Source organism: Gopherus flavomarginatus, chromosome 7 (assembly GCF_025201925.1).
Source record: "Gopherus flavomarginatus isolate rGopFla2 chromosome 7, rGopFla2.mat.asm, whole genome shotgun sequence".
NCBI classification, from domain to species: domain Eukaryota; kingdom Metazoa; phylum Chordata; order Testudines; family Testudinidae; genus Gopherus; species Gopherus flavomarginatus.
In genome coordinates, this window is record NC_066623.1 from 112,647,431 (window position 1) to 112,668,976 (window position 21,546).

Here is a 21,546-nt window from a genome sequence, read left to right on the forward strand (position 1 = left end):
AAATGTTCCCTTTTTATCAAATACAATGCATGATTAACCTATGGAACTTACTGCTGTGAAATATCACCAAGACCAAGAATTTAATACGGTTCAAAAAAGTTTAGCCCTCTTTCTCTCTCTCTCTCTCTAAACACTTCCAAAGTTACTTTCAATATGATAAAACTATACTTTCATAAGAGATATAAGCCCTCATGCTTCAGGGCATAAGCCAACTACTTAGTGACAGTGAGGATAAGAAGAAATTTTCCCTATAGGATGGCTATACTGTTGGCCGTAGGGTTTCTTGTACGTTCTTCTGAAACTTGTGGTACTGGTCACTATCTGAAGTCTTGATCCTACAAAGTGATAAGTCAATGAGACCACTCACATGCTTAAAATTGAGCGTATGCTGAAGTGCTTTTCTGGGTTAGGTTAGTGAGCTCAGAATTCTGCAGGACTGAATTTTGAGACAAGTACTGCACTAGGTGAACCACTAGTCTGGTCTGGTGGACAATTTCTATGTTCCCTTCCAATAATCAGATTGCATTAATAAGAAAAACAAAGGGTTACTTATTGGTAACTGTTGTTCTTTGAGAGTTACCTCTGTGCAGTCACACTTCAGGGTCTAGCAACGAACTATGGAACTGCATAAAAAAAGCCATGTCTGCTGCAGGGTGCAGGAGTACTCTCATGCTATGATTTCATGAGCTCTATTTACATAAGGGACTGCATCCACCCGACCACCTCAGTTTCTTCTCTCTAGCCTGCAGAGTCCTGAAACAGAAAGACCTCTTAAGGCAGAGGGGAAGGTGGGTGAGCAGCGTGAATGCAGATGCAACTTTTGAAGAATAAGTTACCAGTAACTAACTTTTCATTCTTCTTCAATGGCCTCTGTGCAGTCTCACTTATAGAAGATTAGAAAATTGTGCCCTTATCAGCAAAAATGAACTGTAGGACTGCATTATCAAACTGAGCATCACAGCATGAGGCCCAGTCCAGAGTAATGCTTAGTAAAAACATGGACAGAATTCTACCTTGTTGATTTGCATATCTCTGCAATAGGAATCTGTCTCCGACAATCTACAGAGGCAGCTTTGGCCCTAGTAGAGCACATCTTTACACCAAGATATACTGGTTTTCTGGTTAGGAGTAACAATGTTCAATATCTCTCTTAATCCAATGAGAAATAATTTGTCTATTAATGTCTAGCACTAACGGTTTTCACATCAATTCAAGTAGATTTGGTGCTGACATCCTCTTCCAACAATGCAACAGTTTCCTACCATCAAGGGAGCAAAATTCAGTAACAGGAGAAACACTTGCCAACAAAATTCACACAAGTAGTACTGAAATTAGCAAATTGAATCTGTGACACTTGTAGATCATCATCTGAGAGTATAATGGTACAAATGGACAAACAAAGTATTTATCCACTTTAAATCCTGAATGTTAAATCTCAAGAAAATAACTGTATCCACTCTTGAGAGTGTGCGGCTGAAGTGGTGTTGGTTAAAATAACTATGAAATCAGCAGAAAAATCTAATTCCATATTACTATCCTTACAACTGAAACACATAGCTGAAGGGCAATGCATAACAATGTCTCAGATTCAAGGAGTAGAATTTAAAGCTCACCTGAGACTGCGAGATCGTGGCCGCATGGCTGGAGAATGACGTCCTTCCTCGTCAGTGATGCTCTCAGTGCTGAAATGCTTTGTCAGGAAATGAAGTTCATCTGCCGTTGGCTGAAAGGGCAGCTGGTGCAGTTTCTCCTGGGATGAGCATGATGACTGAGTACAGAAAAATATAGAAAAGAAATACACTAAACGCATGCAAAGGGGACAGCTCATGAATGGAGACAAACACCAAATACTCCAACAGAAAAGAGAAGTAGTTCACCAGAACAAGTACCTCTTTCTATTTTCATGACTAGGCTAGCTTAACAATAAAGGTATATATAACTCTAAGGCTGTTAGATCTCAACAGCTTTTAAGGATGCCTAAGAGATTATAAATTCCCACATCTCCTCAAACTATTCAATCTGATTTTGAAGGTAACTTCTTAGGGGGAGAAATGGAACGGAGCAGCTTTGGGAAGGACAAAGAGGTTCCTGGAATGTTGAACAACTTTTCTTTCCCTTCACTTCATGCTGTCTCATCTCAAGAATTTCACTAGCATGGAGTAATGCTATGGAGGTGTGTAGTACATGAAAATTAACACTGTTAATTGACTTTCTTTAATGTTTGTTATTGTAATTGCTCTGTATTTCATTTCTCCCTAGTTTTACCCATCAGGTGGCTTCTCGTTGAGCAGGCAGTAATAAAATCAGGGCAGCTGACTTTGCAGGCATGTTGTATGTAGTGTTGTTGTACCCACGTTGGTCCCAGGATATTAGAGACACAAGGTGGGTGAGGTAATAACTTTTATTGGACCAACCTCTGTTGTCGAGAGTTCTGTTTTGTGCCTCACTGACAGAAGTTAGTCCAGTAATAGATATTACCTCACCCACTTGTCTCTCTTTTGCAGGTATGTGTAACGAACAGGCAGGGCCAGCTCTAGCCATTTCGCCGCCCTAAGCACGGCGGTATGCCGCGGGAGGCGCTCTGCTGCTCGCTGGTCCTGCAGCTCCGGAGGAGCTCCCGCAGGCATGTCTGTGGATGCTCCACCGGAGCCGCGGGACCAGCGGACTCTCCGCAGGCACGCCTGTGGGAGGTCCACCGGAGCCGCCCGCCGCCCTCCCAGCAACCGGCAGAGTGCCCCCCGCGGCATGCCGCCCCAAGCACACGCTTGGCGCGCTGGGGCCTGGAGCCAGCCCTGTGTACAGGGTTTCCCTTGTTTGGCCATTACAAAGTGGTGAACAGCTGATTCAGTTTTAAATGATCTGCTGTGTTTATGATGTGCGTACACTGGTGTAAGGCATTGATGTGCTGAGTAAGCGCTTTTAACTCCTGAATCCAGAAACAGTGAGAGTTAAAGGGAAATTAACTAGAATACACTTTTGGCAAAAACATGGATGCTGCTTAAAGGTTGGCTAGAATCTTCAGAAAAGATTAAAAACAGAGTTTCTAGAGTTATTTGCTGTTGAAGATATTGATGAGCTTTAGAAAAGAAAGTTACTTATTGTGGCTTAGAAGTTAAAGCCAAGTGCTGATGATAATGTCTCAGGTTAGTGTAAATTCACTGGGGGAAAGCTGCACTCTTTCAATGCTGCTAGCCCACGGTGGTGGTGTTTTTTAAATTGTTTAGACCAGATGCATCCAAACTTAGCAGGAGCTTAAGAACTGCACCTAACTTGGAGGACAAAACAAGAATTGTGCTGCAGCTGCCTACCTCTGATACAGAGGCTGACCTTGCGGTATCCAAGTCTGGCTACCTAGATCAATGTGGGGAATTGCATGCTGGGGCCTATAATCATATATGCGACAGGCCACAACTTTACATAAAAAATTAGTGCAGCTAAGGTCTATGGGGCAGATTCTCTGCCCTGATTCACTCCCTTTTGCACCTGAAGAGGTGCACAGAGAGCAGAAACCACTTGTAAGTCACCAGGTACAGAGGAAGCCCCATGCGAGACTAGAGAGGTGGTGTTACCTCCTATGCCTTCTATTGGTGCAAGGAGCATTTCAGAGAGGGGACGGGAGCAGCTGAAGCATGGTGCGCTCCAGCAATCACCAGCAAGCACATAGTCCCTAGGGTGATCGTAGCCAGCTGGCAAAAGTTTGAGCAGCTCCAGGTTTGGTCTAATCTGTGCTTGGGTCAGGAGTGAGAATCCGGGAGTCTGTTAGGACTCCAAACACTGTCATGCCCAGCATATGCTGAGTGCAGCAAAGAATCTGCCCCTGTATTACACAAGTATGTGGAACACATTTGGCCTTCAAGCTCACTTGAATCACCTTGATGTGCACTGCCTTAGGTGTGCAGCACAAGGAGAGAAAGTTTTCTGCGCATCTTGAGATAGAAAGGAATGGAAAAACAGTGATGCTTTCCAAGGGATGTATGTGCCATAGACTAGATAATATGCTATCACATAAGACAGAAAGCTTAGAGAGACGTAAACTTAAGAAGTGTAGTAATATCAGAGTTCCTAAGTGGCTCTGATATTACATATGTCTTTGATCCAGAAGAAATTAAAATAGAGTCAGCATATAACAAGAGCTAACATATCTGTCAAACTCTTTGCAGATTTAGTAAATAATAGCATCACAATCCATACACCCAGAAAAGAGACATGATGGTTATTGGCATTTCAAGCACTGAAAATGTATGCCTGCCAGCAACACAATCACTCAAGAAACAGAAAATTTAAACATTTTTGTCTCATGATGTCTCACCAAAACCCTCCTTCCGCTTTGTCTCTTCAAGAGATATCAGACTACACAGCGCTGGAACTCCAGACAATATTTAAGGAGATCCAGTACCAAGTATTAGGAGATGCGCTTTCTTTAGCCAAAGGCTTCTTTAGCTCTCAAAAGCCTTCAAGGAATACAGCCATATACTAACAAAGCATTAGAGTAATGCGAAACACAGTTGTATTATTGATTTTGATGAAGTCACAGAATTCGATATTAGCAGTAGAGCAATGCAAACATCCCTGTGGTATCTTAGTTACAGCCAGAGAATTAGCCAGCTTATTGCAAGCAAAAGCTTGTAGCTAATCTTACTGCAGCTTTTAAATTAACTCTGAGCCTAGTAAATAAATAGGTAATTAGATATCCAAGGAAATAATTGTATATTAGCCTGTTCAAATAATTTCTCTAGGTTCACATATCAGAAAATTTGCACCCATGTCAGTCAAGCACAGCATTCTCAGTGCTTGCACGATGAGAAGTGTTCTGTCTTCGTACAGTAACTGAAATTTTAAAAGGCAGCAGGTATTTTGCTGAAAAATGGACTTTGCGGCATCAGCAATACAAAAGCTGAAAAATGTACAGCGAGAGAAAGTGATACTTTTAGTAAGCTCAGTATAGCTAAGTGTCTAAGTGTTGATTCAGCTGGCAGAGTTGCTGTCCATTGACCAAGACCACCACAGGATGGCTCTCACTAGAGAAATGGGCATAACACACAGCAATTCAGGCCACCAGAATGGGGACTCTTAATTGATTCCAGGCATTCCAGTATTTCACTCACTAATGGTAGGCCTGACAGAAGGGGTTTCCCTCGTTTTAAGAGGCAATATAATACAACGGATCGGACACACCAGTCAGGAGCTCGATATTCTCAGATCCTAGTCTCACTTGTGCCACTAACTCACTGTATCCTTTCAAGCCACTTGAACTCTTAGGAGGCGTCTACACAGCCCGTGGGAGTGAGCTTCCCAGCCCTGCTTGACTGACTTGGAGCAGTGGGGCTCATGCTAATGCTCCAAACATAGTTATGTAGACAGTGCTTTCAGGTTGCGGTTTGGGTTGGAGCTCAGGCTCTGAAGCCCACCTCCCTTCCAAGGCTTTTGCCCATGTTAAAAGATTCCTCAGGCCTTTCCTTTGAACAGCTCTAGTGCCCTCATGCTTCAGAACAAGGACTTGACATTTGGCAGGGAGTGGTCTCTGCGTCAGCCATGTGCTTTCTGCTGGGCCTGTGAAAATCTGCCTCAAATTTGGCCAAGTTATAAACCTTTGAAAAATCACATTTCATACTGTGCTCCTTCCCTTCCCGACTCCTACCTGAGACTGGATACTGTACACACCATTTTCTCAGAACGACGGAACATGCTCCAGCCCAGCGTTACAGGGCCAAAGCCAGATTTTCTTAATAATGGCTGCTCCAAGCTGGGATGGGGTTGGGTACTGGAACTAAGAGCAAAGAGCCAGGTCCCGCCCCCGCTGCCCAGATAGCATGAAGAATGAAGCTGCCAGATTGAATGCAGAAGGGAGAAAAGCCAGACAACATGGGAGAGAAAGGAGTAGAATGAGAAAAGGAATCTCGTGAGACTAGGACTGGAGTTGGGGGATAGGGAGAAACTGTGAGTGTGAATTGTGGGAGACTGGGAATGAGAATCCAAGAGGAGGAGACTATGAGGAGGAACTGGGGATGGGATGTGTGAGCAGGGAAACAGGCTGGATGAAGGGCCCAGAGAGAGAGACTGGAAACCAATGGAGGAGGAGGGAAGAGAGGGATTGGATGAGGAGTTAGGAGGGGACAACTGGGACAGGATGGTCAAGGAGGCCGGGGACAAAGACTTGGGGTGGGATGGGGGAATTGGGATTGGCTAGGTGAGGAGATTGGGACTGGGTATGGGGAAGGGAAGAGACAGAGTGCTTGGGATAGCAGACAGTGAGACCAAAGGCAGAGACTTGGACTGGGATTAGAAGCCTAAGGAAGAGAGACTGGGATTTGGTAGGTGAGGATAATGGGAATGGCACAGGGACAAGTTGCAGGAGATGAGGCAGAGCCTGGAATGGAACCCAAGATTCCTGAGCCTCACCACTGCTCTGCAGTCATGAAATATTTGTGAAACTCACTGGAAAAGCTTGTGTCTCATCCTCCCCTCTAATGATGGTCCACATAAAGGATGATAACCTACGAGTGCGATCAGTTACTTCCTTACCTCAAGCAGAAAATCAGTGTGGTGGATCTGAAGTTTCCAACTCTCCTGATGACCCATGGGGTGACAACGTGATACCATGCCATACAATTTGATTTTTTGGTTTTCTTTTTTTTTTTAAACTTCAGAAATTACACATAAAAAATGATGTTAAAGTATCATCATCAAGGTTACAAAGATAAGCCCTCCAGAGCAAGGAAATACCAGAATCAAGGTGCTAATGTTACCTTAATTTATACCTTGTGCATATGCATTATGATACAGTCTTTCATTACATGATCGAACGTTCTCTTTCCACAAGATCCCTGTCTCATTTGGTCCACAGGATGGACCTGCTCTGGTGATGACTCAAGGTTATGTAGTAAAAGGGGTTGTTGTCTGCAGGACCCCTGCTTCATTTGTTGCAGAAGTTGGAAGGTGAATGAGGGGGATGGATTACAGTAAGAGGAAGGATGGTATGTGGTTAAAACAGTTAAATGCAGCACTGGATAACTGAATTCTGTCTCTTTCTGCTACAGAGTTCCTGTGTGATGCCAGCAAGTCGCTTACATCAAACTTTTCACAGATGGTCACTAATTACGTGTACCTCATTTTCTGGGTGCCTGACTTGAGACCCTGGAGTCTGATTTGCAGAAGTGCAAAAAATTCACAGCTGCAAATAACATCAGTGGGAGTTGGTTTTTGAACATACAAAATGCTAAGCACTCTGAAAAAATCAGGTCCTACTCATCTCAAATTGGGCTCCCAAAATGAAGAACGTAGCAGCAGCCATGCTGAGTAAGACCAATGGCCCATCGAGCCTAGCATCCTGATTCTGATAGTGGTCGGTGACAGATGCTTCAGTGAGAACAGGGCAATTTCAAGTGATCCATCCCCTGTAGCACAGTTTCTGGCAGTTAGAGGTTTAGGGTTACCTGGTGCACAGGGTTGCGCCTGACCATGTTAGCTAACAGTCACTGAGGGACCTATCCTCCATGAACTTATCTAATTTTTTTTGAACCCATTTATACTTCTGGTCTTCACAATATCCCAAGGCAACAAGTCCCACAGGTTAACTGTGTGTTATGTGTTGAAGTACTTCCTTTTGTTTGTTGGAAACTTGCTGCCTATTAACTTCATTGGATGACCCAGGTTCTTGTGTTATGTGAAGGGGATTAGTGAAGATTAGTAGGCATTTTTTACCTTAATCTCCCTCTGTGTCTGTTCCCCACCTGAAAAATGCAGATAAGAATACCCTCTTGCCTCACAGAAGTGTTGTGAAAATTAATTAATTAATGTTTGTGAAGCACTCAGACACTATTGTGATGAGTGCCATAGAAAAGCCCATGAGAAAATTAACAATTCCGTCTTCAGAGCAGGATTTGAATAGTAAGCAGTAAGTAAGGCCTCAGGCCACATTTTGCTTAATGAAGATAAAACAAAACACTGAGTAACTGCTCATTAAATGAGCACAGTTCATCCTTTGCACTGAATAGGGCAGAGGTGCTATGGAAAAAAATAGAACGTGATCATGTAATTAAAGACTATCATAATGCATACATATAAGAGGGACAAATTAAGTTTACACAGGCAAATTTTATTCTGGCATCTCCTAACTTTTGAGTGCTTGATTTTGCAACATTAATAACGTTCTTTTAATTGAATTTTCTGTGTAATTTCAAATATAATTTACTGTTGATACACAATGAAGAGTATGATTCACAATGTGAAATGTCAGACTGCGACATTAAGGAAAAATGGGCACAGATCTCTTTCAATTTCTGATAATGGCACATTAGGCTTCTGGTGATATTGTAGTTAGGTAAATTGTAAAAGTCTAGACTCTTTCAGTCACGTGTATAAGGAAAATATATAATGAAGGTACAGCTGCATTCAGAGAATCAAACTATTATCAAGTTGAATAACAGGTGTATATTATCACCTTTCCACCCAGACAGCATGTCAGTAGAGAGCTCTTCTATCCACTGGTGACTCAAGTTCAAAAGTGGACAAGAATTTCACATCTAGTTTAAAAGTAGCTGAGAGCTTGCTAATGATTAAGCATTCCATCTCCAAGTGCCAACACTACTGATGCAATGTTCCCCTAAGCTGTGCAATGGAGAAGTGACAGTGGGACTGGCATGAAAACTGAAGGCAAAGAGTAGATGGGAAGAGCTGGGAAATGGAGAAAAAGCAGCACAACTGATAATTAAAATAATTTTTAAAGCAAATAGCATATTAAATAAAAGCCTGACAAAACAATGAAAAAATATTGAACATCTAGCAAGGATTTAAAAGTTGATGGGTTAGAATGTATTTAAACACACAGAGTTATCTGAAAAAGTCTTTGCCACTTACTGAAACTGTTGAACTGGGAGTGTTTGTTCCATATCCAGATGAAGGAAGAGAGGCCAGGGACCAGCGGCGCCCATCCGTTCTGAGGAAAAGATGCAAGAGAAATTTTTTCAATAGATACAATGTGGACAATGTTTTGGGGAAGGTCTAAAATAGATTGCCAACCTTACATTTTGATTGCATTTTCCAGAGAATCCAGTGGTCCTAGAAATCACTTTGGGTAAAATTTTCAAAATGCATCTATGTGAGTGAGGAGCTTAAATCTCATTGAATGTCAATGGGACCTAAGACCCTAAATTACTTAGGCACTTTTGAAAGTTTTACCCTTTGTTTTTAAGTGGACATTATTGGGATCCGACAAATCTATTTTATACTTCCAAATTTCATTAAAAGAGACAGTTACAGCAGCTGATTCCTTAGGGTAACACCTTGGGATCACTGCTGCTGCAGCTCCTTTGCCCTCCGAATAGCATATTATATTATATTATATTATATTATATTATATTATATTATATTATATTATATTATATTATATTATATTATATAACATAACACTAACTTTTTATTCTCTAAAGATCACTTTCCTCACTACTATTTACAATATTAGTAGTAATTTGCTTTCTTGTATTTGTAACCTATGGAAATGTCTCCTCACCATTGGAAAGAGTGTTGTGCACACAGCTGCTAAAGAAAAAAATGTGACAAACAAAAAAACCCACTGATGCATACCAGAAATACTGCAGAAAGGGTGGCGTAATTTTAACACCAAACCTGTAGAACATGAAATATGTAATTGCTTCTAAAAGAGACAACAATTTCCCCCAAAAAACCTCAGGGAGAGAGAAAATTGTATTCATTAGCTAAATCTAGTAAGTGTCTCTGTCTCCTGTTAAACCCCAAAGCATTCTATCCCATTCACAATCCACTCTGGGATGGAGGATAATGGTTTCCCTCCTGTCCTGTACTCCACATCAATAGAACTACCACCATGTATTAAGATTTCCGGTACAAGTATCATTTATCCCAAAACAGAGGCAAATTATCAATACCTGTTCACATAAGATGAGAGTGAATTCAACAATTAAGAGCTTTTAATACAATTTAGAGAAGACTCTTGTTTTTTTGGTGCAATTTATAGACAGTACATGGGTATATAACAGGATTTTTTTTTTTTAATTAGTGGAGGACCAAACTTGGATTTATAATGGAAACTTAGTTAACCTTTGCTATGGAGTGAATGCCATCTCTCTATTATCCACCCACATAGGCCCCCTGGTTCAGGAAGGTTCTTAAAGCATGTACTTGAAGTTAAGCACATGCTTTAGTTTTTTCCTGAATAAGGATGTTTTCCTGAACCATAGCCTTCTTATACTGACATGTTCCTCTCCTTGTGGTAAGAAAACTATCTGAGCACCAGAGAGGGGAATAAATATATTTATTTCTGAAAGAATACAAAAAAAAAAGGTTCATGCTTCATGCACAAAATCATAAAAGTTTATGCTTTATAACCAATTCCTATTAATGCATGCCTTAGTTAAAACCCCATTTAGACATAGGGTGTTTCTGGCAAGATACCAAGAGAATCCTCCCCACATATTGCAGAAACTTCTTGTTATATTCCTGAAAACTTGAAAATCTCCTGTATACTACAGAAAATTCCTTTCTTACCTCCATAAAAGCAAGTGTAAACAGACAATGTGAATTATTGGGCTACATGATCAGGTAGCAGACTGGTGACTGGATGGGATTTAGGAGATCAGTGTTTAGTTTCTGGTTCAGACAGACTTTCCATGTGACATTAGGCAAGTCACCTAACTTACCATGTGCCTCAATTCCTTCATATATAAAATGGTGACAATCCTGCTTTCTTATTTCACAAGAGTGTTGAGGGGATAAAATCCATTAAAGATTGAGAGAGGCTCAAACACTATGGCAATGAGGGCCACATAAGACATATTAGATGAGAGATTTTAGAAAGCACAGATATTATTGAACAGATGCAAAATGATAGAAGATTAGGCCCATTTTCCTCTTCAAAAGATTTTCATATTTTGACTGCAAAGATGTAAAAACTATCTCCCATTCCCCTTAGCTCCACTTAAACTATCCCAAGATGGCAAGTCTCAGTTCTTGGTAACATTTCCACAAAAACTGATGCAACATTGAGAAGTGTGTTAATCAATCAGTGTAATGAAGACCAGCTGTGTATCTTGCCAACAAAAGAGCATCAGTATGCGACTAGCAAAATTTCTGTTTCAAAAATTCAAGAAACAGACAGCAAGACTTTCTAAGAAAATTACTTCCTCAATTAGCAAAATGTTTCAAAATTACGTCTATGTGTAAAATAAGAGGAAAAGATATAAAAAGTGATGCAGTACTAATTTAGGAAGGGATGCTGGGAACAAAAGAAAACTTTAGGTCATTTATTTCATTTTGGAATTATCCCTGCTGGGACAATGAAACATTGACAAAACAAACAAGTTTGGCCACACATAACCTACTAAAAAGTAATTTTAAAGCAAGTGTGTTTGTGGCAGTTGTGTTAACATCACGCAATGTAGACTAGATCAACTTCACCATGACAATGTGTTGTGTGAGCAAAGCATTTTTTCCTGGAGGGATCTCTGTTAATTATAAATTGCTATACAAAGACTCAAAATTTTTATTCTCAAAGTGTAAATGCTGAATGCCTAAATGGGGTTATTACAGCACACATACTCATTAGTCACATATCATAATACAATCATGCAAAAGCATTACATACACACAGCAGCAACATATATCTGATATACCCTTTACCTGTCTGCTCTGTGTCCATGGCTGAATTGAAGAAATTGTGCAGTGATAATAAGGAAGGGAAAAATAAAAATCATGAATGTGATTTTTTGAAAACCAGTAACAAAATTTGACTATTGATCATTACAGTCACTTTTACTGAATGTCACACAACATTGCATGGACAGAAGTGGATATGTCCTTCTTCCTGGGAGAATTCTGAATATACTGACTCTGTGGGTTTGAAAAATACTCACTGAATGCTTGTCAACTGCCTACTGTCAGATTTTTGATTAACCGCTACTCAAAATGAGGGCCACCCTACAAGATTTAGTGGTGAACCTATTGCCCTTAAAACTAGCATGTTGCTTTCTCAACCAGAACTGCAATATTTTCCATAATGCTGAAGGATCAACTGGTTACAGTTCCGTACTGTGGGAAGAAGAGTCATAAATACTGCACAAAAAGGATAATCTCTGAAGAGAATAGGTCAAATGCAGAGGGAAGAACATGGGCACAAAAACCGATTACCTACCTTTTAGTAACTGTTGTTCTTCGAGATGTGCTGCATATGTCCATTCCATTCTAGGTATGTGCGTGCCCACGTGTGCAGTCATCGGAGATTTTTGCCTTAGCAGTATCTGAAGGGTTGGCAGCGGCGCCCCCCTTGAGTGCTGCACTCATGCGTCAGTATATCAGGCGCTGGCAGCCCTAGGTCCTCTCAGTTCCTTCTTGCCAGCAACTCTGACATAGGGGCAGGAGGGCAGGTAACGTAATGGACAGGAGCAGCACATCTTGAAGAACAACAGTTATGAAAGGTAGGTAACCGTTTTTTCTTCTTCAAGTGTTTGATCATGTCGATTCCATTCTAGGTGACTCACAAGCAGTGTCAATGGAGGTGGGCTTGGAGTTCACTGTCTTGCGGCGTGCAGCACTGCCCTGCCAAAACCAGCATCGTTCCAGGTCTGCTGGGTAAGTGCATAATGAGATGTAAACGTGTGGAACAGGTGGCTAGGTAGCAGCCCTACAGATTTCTTGGATCAGCATCTGAGCCAGAAAGACCGCTGATGACGCTTGCACTCTAGTTGAGTGCGCCATGACTACTGCTGGTGGAGACACTTTTGCCAGCTCATAGCAGTAGTGGATTCAGGCCGTGATTGATGTCAGGGACAAGCCCGCGAGCTTGAGGTACAGAAGATAATCCAGGATCACCTTCAGCGAGGCCTGCTCAGCCAGGATAAGTCATTCTGAAGCCCAGCACGTGAACCTTTTCCACTTGGCCAGGTAAGTTGCTCTGGTGGAGGGCTTTCTCCTACCCAACAAGACCGGTTGAACCCGGACTGAGCATTCCCGCTCTTCTGCATTCAGCAGCCATGCTGTCAAGTTCGGGTGCAGCAGGTGTGGCCAGAGAGATAGCTGCAGCTGGGCAGCTACCAAAACGTCCAGCAGGGTGCCAAACCAGTGCTGCTGAGGCCACTCAGGAGGTATCAGGATAACCTTCACTCTGTCCTGTTTTATCTTCATGAGGACCCTGCGGATCAACAGCACTGGCCGGAAGGCATACATCAGGGCCCCCGACCACAGGAACAGGAAAGCATCTGACACGGGACCCCTATCCATCAAAGAATCATAGAATATCAGGGCTGGAAGGGACTTCAGGAGGTCATCTAGTCCAACCACCTGCTCAAAGCAGGACCAAGTCCCAGAGAGATTTTTGCCCCAGACCCTAAAGGACCCCCTCAAGGATTGAACTCACAACCCTGGGTTTAGCAGGCCAATGCTCAAACCACTGGGCTATCCCTTCCCCACATCCCTTTGAGTGAACAGAACATGTGGCATTTCTAGTTCTGTTGGAACGTGAAGAGGTCCACCTGGGGAGTTCCTCACTTTTGGAAGATCACACTGACCTTCTCCGGGTGGAGCGACCACTTGCTGCAAGACAAGAAAGGTCCTTCTGAGGTGATCTGCTAACACATTCCTGGTCCCGGGCAGGTGCACAGCTACCAGATGAATGACATGCCGCATACAGAAGTCCCAAAGGCTGATGTCCTGCCTCTGCCTTGCCTGTTAAAGTAATACATCGTGGCGGTATTGTCTATGAGGACCTGCATCAGCTTGCTCTTCAAGTGGGGCAAGAAAACCTGGCAGGCCAGGCGAACTGCTTTTAGCTTGACATTGATATGAAGGGCCAGATCGCCCCGCGGCCAGCAGCCTTGAGTGCTGAGCTTGCCCAGATGGGCTCTCCCAGTTCAGGTCCAAAGCACCTGAGACCAGAGTCAGCAACGAGGACTAGGCCACAAAGGGAACTCCCTCCAACACCGATCCAGGGTTCAACCACCAATACAGGGATGACAGGATGTGCTCCGGCACCCTGACTACCTGGGTCCCACAACGAACTTGTCTGGGGACGAAAATGAGGACTGCAGTGCTGAGGGAGGCCCAGGGGCATCTTCCCCCGTGGGGGAGGGAGGCTTAGGGGAAGGTGCAGTCTTCTCTGCCTTGACCTCCGAGTCCGCCTCATACACTGAGCCTGGTGCAGTCGCTGCTGCCATCTGTTGCTCCCAAGCGACGGCTGATGAGCAGCATGGAGGGGACATCGCCATGACCAGCATCCCCCATGTACTCTACTGCGTGTCACTGCCAAGGCAGCACCATCAACGTCGACGTGGCCTCGGTTACCCATTCGCGCCAGTGGAGTCTAGGCAAGGGGCTAAACTGCCCTTCTGCGCTGCACAAATCCCCTTCCAGTGACCACAGTGGGGCCATCAACACCCGAGTCTGTCTGCTAACTGTCGCTGTCCATGACTCGTGCCCAGAGCGAGGGGACCGGTGCCGGGGGGACAGGAGACATGACAGAGAGTGCTCCCACAGGTTAGGTGACCAGGACCTGCACCGAGAAGATGACCAGCGGGAAGATGATTGGTACCGGTAGTACGGAGACTGGCGGCTCCCTCTAGGCGATCTGCGTTGAGACGGTGGGGATCGTGATTGCAGTGCTGGTGACCGAGGGTGAGCCCCAGAAGATCTCTGTTGCAACTCCAGCGATCTGCAGCATGGAGGTGGAGAGCATTGCTTTGTCTCGGGGGATCGGCAGTGCTCCACTGCCCCAAGTGGTCTTAGGGGCTGGCTTGCCTTCTGGGGAGCCGTTGCTGCTTCCTGCGGCATGTGCTGTGGCAGTGGTGCGGGCGGAGGCCTTTGCTCTCTTGGTGCTGGGGCAGCTTGTGAAGGCATTGGTGCCGTGAGGGCTTTAGGTCCCATGCTGCTCCTGGAAGTCGCCGATGGACCTTTCAAGGGGCTACGGGCCCCAACCGGGGAGGCCCAAACGCGTGGCTCTGGAGTGGCCAGGCAGCCCAAAGTGAGTCCCTTGCTCGACGACCCATGGCCATTCTTGACTGGTGCCGGAAAGCCGTGCTTCCTCACTATCTCTTTGGACACTGGCAATGAGGAATGGTGCCTGGTGGAGCCCACTGCCAGGGGCACACTGTGCACCAAGGCTGAGGTACTCGGCGAGCCCTGGCGGGGCAGCACGGAAGCCGGACGAAGGGCGGACTCCATGAGGAGACCCCGTAAACAAATATCCCACTCCTTCTGTGTACGGGCCCGAAAGTTTTTACAAATATGGCACTTATCTGTCACGTGTGATTCCCCCAAGCACTTGAGGCAGCTGCTATGAGGGTTACTTACAGGCAGTCCACGCAGGACTTAAACCTGGGAGACCAGGGCATGCCCCGTCTGAGGCGAAGTCCCCACTAAAACTCTAACTACTTAACACTAAGTACTATAAACAAACTATTTACAAGGCCCTAAGTCTCAAAGTCAGTAAAAGTGAAAAACCAAGAGCTCTTGCTATGCAAGGAAAGGTGCTCCGACTAACCACCCCAGGCGGTAAGAAGGAACTGAGAGAGCGTAGGGCCAGCGGCGCCTGATATACTGACACACAAATGTGGCACTCAGTGTGGTGCCACTGCTGACCCTACAGACACTGCTAAGGCAAAAATCTTCGACGTCTGCGCACACGGGCATGCACACACCTAGAATGGACTCGACATGAGCAAGCTCTCAAAGAGGAAGAATCATTTCTATTTGATGGCAGGGCCTGTGAGAGAGGAAGGAGTCAGAAGTGGATGATCTCTAGGGCCCACACAATGATGGCATAATATTTGTGAGATGGAAAATTCTGCTCAGATAAGATAAGGAAGCATAGTACTTTCCAATGACCTAAGGCACAGAAATTCTCCTGGCAACACAGTGTAGCGATCCACTAAATATAGCTGCACCAGCCCTGCCAGGACAACTAAACCCAGACTTTAAGGATTTAGTGCTACTGGTATCTTGGCTACTTTAAATATTGATGTCATTTTCCTCTTCCTTTTTTTTGTTCCTTGTTCAAATAAAAACAATTTGAAACTATTTTACATTTTAAACTGAGCATCAACACACAACTTAGACCAAATTAAAATGTGTTTTAGTAAAGCTATAGATAAAGGGGGTCCCTGAGCCTCCCAAATCTCCCATTCTTCCTCCCCTTCCCTTCATTAAAAGCTAAAAGTAATGGTAATCCTCTCTCCAGAGGAATGCTTGAAGCAGCTACCTGTGGAAGCAGGCTCCCTCACAACTTCTGTCTGGCAGAGTTTACTAGAAAGGTGACGTACTTCCCTTCTTCTCCCCCATTCCTTACAGCTCTCAAGAGCTTTCTTTGCACAGCTTCCAGCCCCTCCTTTTCTGGGATGGAATTTGATCCCCACATGGTAGCACTTGTATTTCTATACTCTTTTCACAGCACCTTTCTCCTGAGGCAAAAACCTAAGGTGCCAGGCACTTGATGCCCCCATATAAGTTTTGTAAAAAAAAAAAAAAAGTTTTACAAAATGAAACATTAATAGAAATATTTCTGTAAAAGCCATTTAAAAAAAAATCTATGAAAACACTGTTATTGGAGTTAAATATTACCCACCATCACCTGCATTTGGAACCCTAACTTAGAAGACCAGTTGCCAACTTTCACGCAGTAAATAAGCACCCAGACTTTCACAATAAGCCAAAAATCAAACTAATCTCATCTTAAAACAAGGCCAGAACAAGCCAATCCTTAAGAACCCCAACACTCTATGTGACTAGATTCCTCCTGGCATACAGTCTGGGACTGTGGTGGGCCCACTGTGCACCCCTGACTCTCTCCCCTCCCTTGCCTCTGCTTGCCAGGATTAAAAAAAAGAAGCAACAAGCTACAAGCCAAAAACTAGCCAACAAGCAACTCATGAGCCAATTAATCCAAAAACAAGCCCAATTTCTGCGTTTTTTCTGAGGTCGGGTGTATCTACTTAGAACTGCTGTCTAGTGTACAGAGAATCAAGAGACCTCAGTTCTACTCCTGGCTCAGAAACTGACCTCCCTTGTGCAAGTCACTTCATGTCTCTGGGCCTTTGTTTTCTTTCCAATCCTTTTTCTGATTTGTTTATTTAGACTGTAAGCTCTTTGGGGGGAAAAAGACTGTAACTATGTGGTCTGCACAGCACCTAACCCAATTGTGCCCCAATGTCAGCTGGATTTTCTTGGTCTTACTGTAATAAACAACATAACACCACCACCATTGTACTGTGACATGGGACAGAATGTGAAATTGTCCAGGCTAGTTCCATTCTCTATACTGAATGAAATGCAAAAGCTAGACAACGAGCAGTGTTATGCCTAAAAGAGCACAGTATACAGGTTGTGGCCTTAGAGCTTTGTAGCACTAATCGTTGCACAATTCTTGATTTCCAGGTCACTGTTTGAACAATAAATGCTCAGACAGAAAGGCAGACATTGCAGCAAATGTCTTGCAAAATCACTGATGGTATTTGCTAGGGGCAGGTTCAAGTTTTCCTGTCACTGTCATCACAACACCACCTATGAAAACAATGCACTGCTCCGCTGAGGTTATACTGTTACAAGGTTTGCTTTCTGTTTTGAAGAGGGCTGGGCTTTAAAAGTAATATTGCTAAAATTGTTGTAACAGCCAACAACTGCAGGAAGTTATGCCTCCAGTTTTATCGAAAGCTTTCCTTCGTGCAGTCCTGGAACCTGATCCCATGCTGCTGTCAACTGGCATGATTCGAGTGACTTCAGTGCAGCTACACTGATTTACACCTGCTCAGGATCTGACCTGCATTTAAACCGTTTGTACTGAACCTGCTCTCTTCCCTCCTGCCTGTCTCCTCCTCTCCCCGTCCCCTATATAACAGGTGCGGATCCAGATAATTAATATGAAACCATGACATTTGTGACTAACAATAACTCATCCTTTTGTGATGCCCGATAAACAGCATAAAGTCTGCTGCCAGCAATATATAGAGGTGTCAGAGGTGAGAAGCAACTCAAGTGACTGACTAGCAAAGGCTTTCCTCAAATTATCTGACACTCAGGAGTATAGCCCATTGGCATTCTTTGACTTCTCCCTCTCCCTGCCCCATATATCGCAACTGTTTCCAAATCCTGCCACTTTCTTCCTCCAAAGCATTTCTAAGATTCACCTTCCTATCTATCTATCAAGCTAAAAGTCCTGTTTAGGCCCTCATCATATCCCATCTTGATTACCACAACTTCCGCTTCTCTGGCCAACACTCAGATGGTTTATTTCAGTCCAACAAAATGCAGCCACTAGGATCATCTTCCTCATACATGAATCTGATCTTACTACCCCCTTAGAATCCCTCCCCCACATACACCACACCAGGTTCAGTCTTATCCTTGATTTCAAGGCCCAACATTTATCTGCTCCTTGCTACTTATCCAACTTCTTTCTCTTTGTGTTATGCCTCCCTCACTCCCATCCTGTGCCCTTCATTCTGCTAAGGATGCCAAATTCAATACTCCATTTATCTGTTTCATTCACAATTGTCTTCACACCTTCTCTTCTATTGTTTTTTTACACTACACCCATCGCCATGGAATCTGAGCTCCTTCCAAAAGTATGTTACATGATGTGATTAGCAGCTGTTATGTGAGGTTCCGCACACCATCAACCACATAGGAACACCCTTCCTAAACTTGTCAACGAGGCAACTGCCCGCTCCACATTTCAATCCCTCTGTATTATGCTAGTGAAACACTACGCTTTCCTTTGGCAAAAGTTAAATTAATACTAAATGTAACCTATTAACTGTTTCTCCTTTCTATAGCTATATTGCTAATGGCTGCTATTTCCCTGTCATGATCAAAGACTGGGAACAGACAGAGAAAAAGACAGGTTGCAACCAGTCTTATGGTGCAGACATTTACCTATCTGGTAAATTCTGAGTATTTCATTCTAAATTACTATATCAAAAAAAGAGATTCAAATGTCATAGGTAGCAAAGAGATCAAGAATTGATGAACAAATATGTAGAATTTGATTGGCTCCACGAACAAATAGGTTTCTTTAAAAAGGAGATGTTCAAGATCCCTTAAAACACACTTCATCTACTGATTAGGAAGCGGGACCTGAAAGAGTGCCATGGAAATGTGACTAATAAACTATGTGTCTATCATCACCCTTATCACCTTGTTTTATCCCATCCTTTGCTCTCCAACCCTTCTGTCTCTGGCTTTTTTAGACTGCATGTCCCTCATGCAGAGACTCTGAATCATCTCCCATGTTTGGAAAGCACCTTGCAGTAGCAACCAAAATGTGCAACTGTAATCTAAACAAAAAAACAATAAATAATAATAATAATGGAGTGACAATCAGTACCTGTAGACAGAAAACAGGAATGCTGAAGACATTTCTAGACTCTAAAATCACAGTCTAATCTGAATATGAAACAGAACCTAAAAACCTCTAAATGGAAACTATTTTCCGAAGTAGAAAATATGCAGTACACTCAGGTTGCTTTCACATGCCAGTCATAAGAAACAAAATGTGCTAACTTACCTACGGGCAGGAACAAAGGAAAAATGAGCAGGTGCATTGGGAGAGAAATTCCTGGGACTGTCCAAAGGACTGCTGCCTGTTTGAGAAAGTGGGAAACATTTACATTTGTGTTACATTCACAACAAATAACTTTCTTTTCACAATATTTGATGAATGAGTTGGCATGCTACATGAACAGTTTTGATTAACATCTATAGAATCATAGATTATTAGGGTTGGAAGGAACCTCAAGAGATCATCTAGTCCAACCCCCTGCTCAAAGCAGGACCAATCCCCAAATCCCTAAATGGCCCCTTCAAGAATTGAACTCACAACCCTGGGTTTAGCAGGCCAATGCTCAAAGCATGGTGGCTGGGTTTCAACAGTAGCCAAGGAATGAGAGTACTACTTTGATGGGCATGGTGATATACTGGATATCAAAGATTCTTCTCTTTATATGTGCTTCTACAAGCCGTTCTCCTATATTAACAAGGAACATGAACCTTCTTTGTCTTGGTTGAGGGTGATGCAAAGCAGGATTGATGCTGACCTAAACAATGAAACTTACAATGCCAGCAACATCAAGCATATACCAGTTTAAATAAAGTGGTACAACTCCCTAGTGTGGAACAGTTGTTCTGGTATAAAGGTGCTTATATGGGAAGGGAAATAAGCTATATCAACTTACGGTGCCTTTATGCCAGTAATAAACTGTAACAAACAGTAATAAACAGCACCTAGCTAGGGCTCCATAACTACTTAAGTTAAAAAAAAAACATATCTAACCAAAATAGCTATACAAAAACTGTAGAACAAACTTTCAAAAGAACTAGATAAAATCATGGAGGATAGGTCCATCAATGGCTATTAGCCAGGATGGGCAGGGATGGTGTCCCTAGACTCTGTTTGCCAGAAGCTGGGAATGGGCAACAGGAGATGGTTCACTTGATGATGACCTCTTCTGTTCATTCCCTCTGGGGCACCCGGCATTGGATTATTAGAGGATAGTCCATTTGTCTTACTCATATGAGACATATGCTAATTTTATTTTAAATTTTAGGTTTAATTAATGCACATCCATTAAAATTAACTTTTTGAAGAGACTTTGATCTCTGAAAAAGATTTGTTGCCAAGAACTTTTAGTTTAATAGAGAATTCTTATCTACAGGTGGACCAAGAGTGTACGAAAGCTGAAAAATCTAGGAAATCAGCTGAAATATTAGAAAGTGTAAAGATTTAAAATGTATGAACAGCAATCTCTGTGAACATTGCTTAATAGAATTCAGAGAGGACATGAAATTGATTTTAGATTTGGCCTGAAAACTTGATGTGTAGCTTATTATTAAACCACGTGGAAGTCATAGACCCTTCTCAGAATTCGTGCTCCTCAGCTTGGCAGGCCATTGCTGTTATTGCTTTGCGGACAAGACTCAAAATACATGAGTTATGGACAGCATGCAGCACGACTGCAGTCTCTGAGGTTTTCAGGCCATTCAGCCTCCATGTTGAATGTCGTGTTTGTGGAGGGCAGGTGCAACTTTAATGAAGCAGCGGCTGTCTGTGGCCCCATGAGGGCATTCTGGGATTTTTAAACTGAAAGGATGACTCAGCCACACTCCGTTTCCCTTGACATATCTAGGACATGTAAAGGTTCATTCCTATATCATTAACATTCTTGTATCAGTGTGTTGATTTATCTAATGAGCAGTAGTCACTCTTTGTAAAAGCACCACTTGAGACTAAGAGTGAGGAGTCTCAGTCCAATAGTAGCAATTCTAACCCTTGAGCAACAGGAGAATATACCTTTGCTCACAGAATAAATAGGTTTATATCATCTTTGCCGGGTGAGACCAACACACTTGGGCTTCTCTTATTAAAATTTCTTCAGTTACAGCAGATGGGAAATTTTTAAAGGAAAGTAGAAATTCTCCTTCTCCCTGAAGCTTCTCAAAAGCTTCACCCAGATTTGAGTAGAGTAGAAGAACTAATTGCTTTTCATTTTCGAACTAGAAATCATTCACATGGGACCTAATTAAAATTCCAGAGTC

General features: G+C 43.1%; 1 protein-coding gene across 6 annotated transcripts in view; it reads right to left on the reverse strand.

The window, feature by feature from the left end:
* The window catches only part of MAST2 (microtubule associated serine/threonine kinase 2), a 359,963-nt gene that overhangs the window by 68,194 nt on the left and 270,223 nt on the right, over nt 1-21,546 (reverse strand). For 4 of the 6 annotated variants that reach the window (XM_050961825.1, XM_050961827.1, XM_050961829.1 and 1 more), the window contains 4 exons: nt 19,520-19,595; nt 11,653-11,673; nt 8,857-8,935; nt 1,614-1,768 (listed from right to left, as the gene is read on the reverse strand). In XM_050961825.1, the coding sequence (XP_050817782.1) occupies nt 1,614-1,768; nt 8,857-8,935; nt 11,653-11,673; nt 19,520-19,595 (331 nt within the window). The remainder of the gene's footprint in view (nt 1-1,613; nt 1,769-8,856; nt 8,936-11,652; nt 11,674-19,519; nt 19,596-21,546) is intronic. The other 2 variants (XM_050961826.1, XM_050961828.1) reach the window with 1 other exon arrangement.